At 41.9% G+C, this 8,734-nt stretch overlaps 1 protein-coding gene across 1 annotated transcript in view; it reads left to right on the top strand.

Moving 5' to 3' along the window:
• Window positions 1-798: 798 nt before the first annotated feature.
• HMCN1 (hemicentin 1) overlaps window positions 799-8,734 on the top strand; it is a 463,881-nt gene continuing 455,945 nt past the window's right edge. Inside the window, exon 1 of the mRNA XM_049634070.1 lies at window positions 799-1,066. Within this exon, the coding sequence (XP_049490027.1) occupies window positions 799-1,066 (268 nt within the window). The remainder of the gene's footprint in view (window positions 1,067-8,734) is intronic.

Genomic DNA, 8,734 nt, shown 5'->3' with positions numbered 1-8,734 from the left:
TGGGGAGGGGGAGATTAGGAAAGAAGACTCTGCAGCCGCGTTGCACACAGTAGAAAAGTAAAATTCCCTTTGTGCTAGTTAGTGCGGCGTCCCCTCAGTTTGGGATTTTGCCACACATTCTTGAAAGCCATTGTTTGCACTGGGGTCCCGTAGGTTAGGAGCAGCGCGGGCGGGAGCAGAGCCGACCCTGGGAGAGCTTCCCCCGTCCCGCACTGACCCTACAGTCGGCGGAGAGAGCAGTCGCTCTCCGGGAGTGGGGCGGTGGGGGGCTCCAGCGCCGAGGAGGGGGGGGGGCCGCCGCCGGCCAATCAGGAGGCGAGGCCGCTCCGGGCTTGCCCTCCTTGCTCCCGAGCGAGCGGCGCACAGTGGAAAGTTGGGAGCCCGAGTGGCTGGCCCCGGCGGAGTGCGGCGCGGCGGCGGCGGCGGCGGCGGCGAGGGCGGCGGGACTGGGTGCGGCGCCGTAGGGCTCGGGCGGCCCCCGGGGCATGGGCCGGGCGCGCTGCCCTCTCTCCGCTACACGCCGCGCGCGGCCCGCGGGCACCTAGCCGTCCCGGAGGAAGCTGCGTCCAGACAAAAGCTGCGGCATCTCCGCCCGCTCAGCCCCTGCAGGGCTTCGGGGTTGGTGCCGGTCCGCATCGGACTGTCGCCTCCACACTGTTTTGCTAGGTCAGAGAGCTTTCGAGAGCCTAATGAGTTACTCTGAGAGGAACCCCTCTGCGTGTTGTTGAGGAAGGCTAAGCACAGCGCTTAGGCGCCCAGGAAAAAAGGAAAAAAAAAAAAAAAAGGAAAGAACAGACAATGATTTTCTGGGACATCGTCCACACCGTATTCCTGTTGGCTCTTCTTTATTCTTCCCTAGCTCAAGATGCAAGCCCCCAGGCAGACACCAGGGCTGAGGAAATTCCCGAGGGGGCCTCCACCTTGGCTTTTGTGTTTGATGTGACTGGTTCCATGTATGATGATCTAGTTCAGGTTATCGAAGGGGCTTCCAAAATTTTGGAGACGTCTTTGAAAAGACCTAAGAGACCACTTTTCAACTTTGCTTTGGTGCCTTTCCATGATCCAGGTAAGGGGAATATTTATTCTTTGTGTTTGTTGTTTCTCATGATTACATGTCTTATGCTGTGAAATCGTTAAAGTGTTAGGAAGTTTCAAAACTTTTTTTTTTTTTTTTTTTTTTTTTTAATGTGTAGCTGAAAACCATTGTAACAAAGAATTACTCTCTGGCATCTGGGTTTGCTCCCTGACCCCTACTCAGGTCTTGTAGGTGCTGGTACCCTGGTCCCCAAACCTGGAAGTGTGGAATTACAGTCAATACCAGAACCCAGGGTCTTGAGCAAGGACATCGAAATCGGAGTTCATTGACTTTTTAATTTTAGAGCTAAGGAATGCTTAATTAGGAAGGCAGATTTGGACATGGGTATCCAGCAGCATTACCCTAAGAGCTAACATCCTGGTTGAGAGCACGCTCAGGATAGCTCTCACACAAGAGGGGGAAAACCTGTTGTGTGAGACAGAAGGAAGCTTGTGAGTAATTTGCTAGTGGAACTGAAGAGATGAAAACAGGAGAGAAGCCATTCATTTCTTAACTGAATCTATTCATCTTTGCACCAAGTCCTCATTACTTAGGTTCACAGATGGGCATAAACATCATGTCCCTGCCTCATCCAGTAGAAATGCATGTGATTTGGTTGTCGGTGCTCTTTTAAAGGTAGCTGAAGCAAAATAACTGTATTTTTCCCCCTAAAGCCATGGGCTTCAGCTGCTCCACGGTAATATGATCCGATATACTTTTTTTTTTTTCAGTTTCTATTTAAAGTGGCACCTTTCTGTGAGGCTCAGAGGAGCCCTCATTGTCATTGCTGAGGGTAGCATTGCAGGGGGAACCCTGGGGCTTGCTGTCTGACATCCACCTGAGTTTCATTAACGCAAGTCCTTGCCCAGTTTCTTAAAAGTCCTCTCCCACTGTTCTCCCACATTTTCCCTGCTTTGAAAGTCTCTCTCTTCACTCAGAAGACCTTGACACAACCTCTTCACAATGGGAGCTTCATATTGAGAATCTCAGATTCTTTCTTTGTGCATTTTGACAAGCACATGAGTTCAAACTATCTCTAGGTGTTAAAGAGGGCAGGTTTTAGCTGTCTAAAAGAAAATGGCACCGGGAGAAGTTTAGAGGGAAATAGAACTTTCTGGTTTTTTTTTTTTTTTTTTTTTTTTGTCCTTCAAATGATGAAAATGAGAACCTATCCTACTTTCCTGGGACATGTGGAGGAGTAGGGTAGGTTTTTCTACATTTCTACCTTGATGAAACACAAAATGTTCTTTATATTTGAATAAAGAATTAAGTGGTCATTTACTGCTTTTACTGTCTTAGTAAGGCACCTCATGTGTTATGTTTCAATTTATTAAATGTCAAGATGCCAATTATGATGCAGCACAAGACTTGTTGTTTTGGAATAGCCTAAATATGTTTCTTCTATGGGGATATAGCTGAAGTTGGCTGAAAAACAAAGTCAAAATTGTTTTCTCCAATTAACATCACAATTTCCTCTTCCCCAAAAGACTCTTATGAGATGATGTTGCTGCAAACAATACACAAATTGCCTCAAGACATAAATGGAAACTGGATCGTCATGATATTTTGATGTGATATGAAAAATTATTGGAATAAATTGTATTCTGGTGTGCCTCTTTCCAATTGTTACCAAATGGGAAAGGGTGCTGTGGTTGACTTTCCTATAGTTTAGCAATCTCGTTGCAAAGTGGGGGAAACTTGGCATGCTAATAACAAATGACTAGTAAAGTAGAGCTTTTTTGAAATAATATGAGAAAATGATTCCATTGGTTCATAAAATTAATTGCATGTGTAATTCAGCAAAATTATTAATTTTATTGTAATTCAAAGTAGAAGTGGCCAAGTATTTATGTTATCTAAGACTATTGAAAGTATTTCTGAAGATAAAGAGGGAGATAGAAGTTAAAACATACTAATAACCTTTAATTTAGTTTGCTAATTCACTTTACTGAATTATAATATTATCTTTGTGTGACATTTGTGTAGTGTGTGTGTGTGTGTGTGTATGTTGTGTATAGTTATTAAGAGTTTTTGATTCTCTTATACTTTTGATTGATCAGTGTGGGATGACAGAAGGGGCCTTGAATGGGGATTGGCTGTTTCAGTCTGTGACATTAGAAAAGTCAGTTTACCTATTTCCTCATCTATAAAATGAGAGAATTGAGTTTGAACATCTCTCTCTTTTTTTTTTTTAGGGTTTCTTCTCCTTTTTTCTTTTAGATTTGAGCATCTCTAAGTTCGCTTCTGACTATGACATTTTATGGCTGTCTGTTTTACATGTGGTTGTTTTCACAGCTCCTAACACATATTCCTATGATTGGGTGCTACAACTGACAGGGAGAGAAATAATGTGTGGAATTTAATATAAATAATTATAACTTTGACCACCGACAGCTTTTCAAAACCCTTTGACATCTGCTGTCTCATGTAGCCAGATGAAATAATGGACAGGATCTGAGATAACACTCTGAGGCATTTGACAAAAACCCTTAGGCCTCTTCACATGATTGCTTTGGACTTCTGCATTAGGGGGCACCTGGGTGGCTCAGTTGGTTAAGTGTCTGACTTCGGCTCAGGTCATGATCTCATGGTTCGTGAGTTCAAGCCCTGCGTTGGGCTCTGTGCTGACAGCTCAGAACCTGGAGCCTGTTTCGGATTCTGTGAATCCCACTCTCTCTGCCCCTTCCCCACTCATACTCTGTCTCTCTCTCTCTCTCTTTCTCTCAAAAACAAATAAAAAACATTTTAAAAAATTAAAAAAAAATTAAAATATGTAGAATACACAGACATACATGAGGTGGAAGTCTAACAAGTTAACAAGGAGGTGATAAAATCCTTCAGAAAATGTGTGCGTAGGGAAGCTGGTGTTGAAGGACCAAAAATCCACCCATGGTTGGAGGAAGTACCAGAGAGGACGAGGACCATGAAAAGTCAAGCCAATCTTGTGAGGCTAACTGTGCCTAAGATGGGCTTTTCACTTCTGTGATTACATTTAATGTATTAATTTCTAACAGCTTTATTGAGATATAATTCCCTTGCCATATAATTATTCATTTAAAATGTATAATTCAGTGGGGTGCCTGGGTGGCTCAGTCGGTTGATCGTCTGACTTCAGCTCAGGTCATGATCTCCCAGTCTGTGAGTTTGAGCCCTGCGTCGGGCTCTGGGCTGACAGCTCAGAGCCTGGAGCCTGTTTCTGATTCTGTGTCTCCCTCTCTCTCTGCCCCTCCCCCGCTCATGCTCTGTCTCTCTCACTCTCAAAAATGAGTAAATGCTAAAAAAAAAAAAAAAAAAAAAATTTTAAATGTATAATTCAGTGAGTGGTTTTTAGTATATTCACAGGTACATGCAACCATCACCACAGTCAGTTTTGGAACATCTTCATCACCTCCAAGAGAAACCCTGTGCCTTTTACTTATCAGTCCCTTAGCTCCCTTACCATCCTCCTCCCAGGGCGAAGCAAGCACTAATTTCCTTTCTGTCCATTGATTTTCTTGCTCTGGCCTTTCATCTGAATGCAGTCATATAACATGTGGTCTTTTTTGACTGGCTTCTTTCACTTTAGCATGTTTACAAGGTTCATCCATGTTATAGCATGTGTCAGTACTTTATTCCTTTTAATGGCTAAGTAATATTCAATGTGTGGATATACCACATTTTGTTTAACTGTTAATCCCTAATGGATATTTAGGGTTTCGGCTATTATGAATAATGGTTCTGTAAACATTTATGTACAAGTTTCTGTGTGGATGTATGCGATGTTATAATTTATATAAGAAATATATGTTGGGGCTTCATTCCCATTTCTTACTTAGAGCTCCTGAAACCCTTATAGTATCCTAAGTGATGAGAACTATAAAATTGTGTTTTGTTATGTTAATGGAGTGACTTTTGGATCCCACCTAAGGATGGAGGCTGGTTTCCAGGAGATTCAACCATATGATTAAAGGGTTGGAACTTTCAGTCCCACTCCTGACTTCTTTCTGGGAAGGGGAGGGGGTTGGGGGTTGGATCAACTGCCGGTGGCCAGTGGCCAAAGATTTAATCAGTTAGGCCTATGTAATGAAGCCTCTGAAAACACATATGAGGACAGGGTTTGTATTGCTTTCGGGCTGGAAATTTTGGGAAAATGGCATGCTCAAAGGGGGCATGGGGGCTTTGCAACCCTTTCTGCATACCCTATGCATCTGGCCGTCCCTAAGTTATAGGCTTTTATAAAAAATAGTAATCTAGTGAGTAAGTGGGTTTCCTGAGTTTTTTGAGTCACTCTGGCAAATGAATCGAACTTAAGGAGGGGGTCGTGGGGACCTCTGATTTATAGCCAGTTGGTTGGAAGTACAGGTAACAACTGGATGTGCAGCTGGTCTCTGCAGAGGGTGGCAGTGGGGGTGGGCAGTCTTGTAGAACTGAACCCTTCACCTGTGGAATCTGGTGGTATCTGAGAATAGCTTGTTGTGATATGAGGAAACCCCTCATTCCCACATCGAAATTGGGTGCTCACAACACCAAAGAATGTATATTTTCATTTCTTTTGGGTAGGTACCTAGGAGTGGAATTGCTGGGTCACAATAACTCTATGTTTAATTGTTTGAGGAACTGCCAGACTGTTTTCCAAAGCATTTGTACCATTTTACATTCCCACCAGCAGTGTTGAGGGTTCTAATGCCTTCACATCCTCACCAACACCGGTTCATTATTGAACTTGTTGATTCTTACATATTAGTTTTTACTGTGCTTTTTACAATACTCAAAATGCATTTCTGTCTTCTCAGAACACAACTTTGAGGAGAGCTGATGGTCTTCCCTTAACTACAGCTCCTTTTATCACTCAGTCTTCCAATTCCCCTGTCTGTAAGACAGGTACCAGAGACAGAGGAAAGAGAATAGGGCAGTGTATTTTAATGAGTCACTTTATATAAAGAAGAATTCTCTTCACCATGTCTCTGGTTTTTTTCCCCAGGATATATTTTACCTGTCTACGTTCATTCATTCATTCATTCACTCACCTATTCTGTTTCAAGCGTTGCTTCAGACACTGGGCCTACAACAGGGAACAAAACTGACAAAAGCTTCTGCACTAATAGAGCTTACATTCTACCAGGGAGGCAGGGGCAATAAAGAAAATCATTAAAATACATATGGTGTGTTTGTTGGCGCTGATTGGTCTGGAGAAAATAAAAAGCAGAAAAAGAGCATGAGGAGTCTGAAGTGTGTTGAGTGTGTTGACATTTAAAATATGGTGGTCAGGGAAGCTCCCAATTGAAGAGGTCACAGTTGAACAAAGACCTGAAGGAGATGAGGGAGGGAGTAATGAGAATGTCTGAGGAAAGGCTTTTACAGGCAGAGGAACAATACATGAAATGTTCTTGAACATGCAAGAGCATCCTGACATGTCCGAGGAAACTTGAAAAGACCAAAACACACTGGGGGAGAGGGAGCAGTTATGAGGTGAGATTAGAAAGTCGATAGGCTACATCATGAAAGGGCTCATAGGCCACCGTGACTTTGGCTTTTCTCTAAATGAGACGTGGAGCCATTTTAGGGTTTTGAGCGGAGTAGTGACATGATCTGACTTACGCATCCACATAATCATTCTGACTATTGTTTGAAAATAGTCTAAAGTAAAGCAAGGGCAGAAACAGGAGGACAGGAGACCATTGTATCATTTGGGCACAAAAGGGGTATATCTTGGGTGAAGTTGGTAGCCGTGGATGTTTGGAAAGAGAGTTGGATTCTATTTTGAAGATGAGATCAAAAGGATTTAATGATATGTGAGGAAAGAAGAGAAAGCAGATGCTGAAGATTTGTCTTAAGTGAATGGAAGCATAAGATAGCCATTTATGGAGAAGAATGAGCAAGACGCAGGTTTGGGAGTTTGGAAGAATGAGGCTTTTATTTTTTGATATGGTTAAGTTTGAGACGTTTTTTGGTACCCAAGTGGGGATATTAAGAAGGCAGTTGGATGTATGAAATTAAGGTTCAAGGCAGGAGGCCTTGGTCAGAGATAAAAATTTGGGATCCAAAGGTATACATAGAGACGGTAGTTAGGGTTGTGAGTCTCAATGAGTCCCTAAGGGACCAGTTACTTGAAGAATAGCAAGGGTCTGAGGACACAGGCCTGGGCCATCAGTCGTTAGCAGTCAGAGAGGTGAGGATAATCCAGCAAAGTAGCCTGAGAAATTGAAGTCAGAGAGGGAAGAGAAGAGTATATTCAACTAGAAGTCAAGAGAGGAAAAGTGTTTTCAGGAAGAAGCACTAATTGGTTAATTAAGAGGAGGACCGAGAATTGGCTAGTCAATTTAGGGATGTGAGTGTCATTGGTGACTCAACAACCATAGTGGAGTGTAGCGATGGGAGTGAAAGCCTGTTTGGAGAGAATTCAAAAGAGAATGGGAGAAACATAATTGGAAACCTTTGGAATTATATTGTCGTTTCCAACTACTGGAATGGTTGCTTTGTTCATGAAGCTAAAATTCAAATTAGTTTTGATAAATGATTCAACCAGTATTTTACAAAGTGCAAATTCAATGTATTAGGAAGAACATCCAACTTGGAACAGAAGATTTGTGTTCTTTTCCTTATTCTGTCATTCGAGCAAATTATTTAACTTTGCCAGACTTCTTTTTCTCTACCTATAAAATTAGTGCCTTGCGATGTAATTACCAGTTTGTGATTTTAATGACTATAATATAGTGAAAGATAAGTGACTGGAAAGAGATTCAAAGTAGCAAGGACTTGATCCATTGGTAGACATATCAGCATTACACATCTCTGCACTTGAAGAATTTCATTGTAATAAAACCTGGGAGCCCTCAGTGACTTTGTATGATTCTTTCTGCAGGACTTACACGGTGTTAAGAAAGCACTCTAGGACTTTTATGAAAAGATTCTCTTAGAAAATTTTTCTCAGCAATAGTAAAATCACCTGAAGTCATCAAGAATGGAAAGATTTTTACAAGGAAAATATTGCACATTTAGACTTCGAAAACCTTTACAAATTTATATGAACCAGACTTCAAATTGAAATGTTTGGGTTTCAATATGTGTCAGAAAAAGAGTTACAAAGCTATCAGTCTCTTTTTGCTTCTAGCATATTCAACAGGAAGAAGGGTTTTCATGAGGAAAAGAATTGGTCTTCAAAGTCCCGAGAGAAATCCAACCAAAGGCAATGAACTAACATTAAAGAATGAGAGATTTTGGGTGGACAATGATAACTTTGTTTCCTAGGATAATAGAATATTTTAACCTGGGAGAGTGGATACTATGTCACTGGATGTTTTCTGAGAATATGTAGAGGTTTTTTTTTTTTTTATGGACAATGAAAACTTTCTCTCAAAGTGTAAGGACCAAATTTTGATAAATATGTTAAATATGTTAGGGATATTTCTTTTTAAAAAATCAGTTTATTTTAAGAGAGAGCACAAGGGGAGGGGCAGAGAGAGAGAGAATCCCAGCAGTCTCCATGCTCTGTACTGAGCCCTGATGTAGGGCTTGACTTGGGGCTCGATCTCATGCCCATGAGATCATGACCTGAGCGGAAATCAAGAGTCTGATGCTTAACTGACTGAGCCAGACTGATGCCCCAGGGATGTTTCTATTTAACCATATCTTCTCTGACTTCCACAGAATGGTGAGCTTTTTTTGTTTTTGTTGTTGCTG

The sequence above is a fragment of the Panthera uncia genome, chromosome F1 (genome assembly GCF_023721935.1).
Source record: "Panthera uncia isolate 11264 chromosome F1, Puncia_PCG_1.0, whole genome shotgun sequence".
Classification (NCBI taxonomy): Eukaryota; Metazoa; Chordata; class Mammalia; order Carnivora; family Felidae; genus Panthera; species Panthera uncia.
The sequence above is the reverse complement of the archived record's forward strand: the minus strand, read 5'-3'. Positions and strand labels throughout refer to the sequence as shown.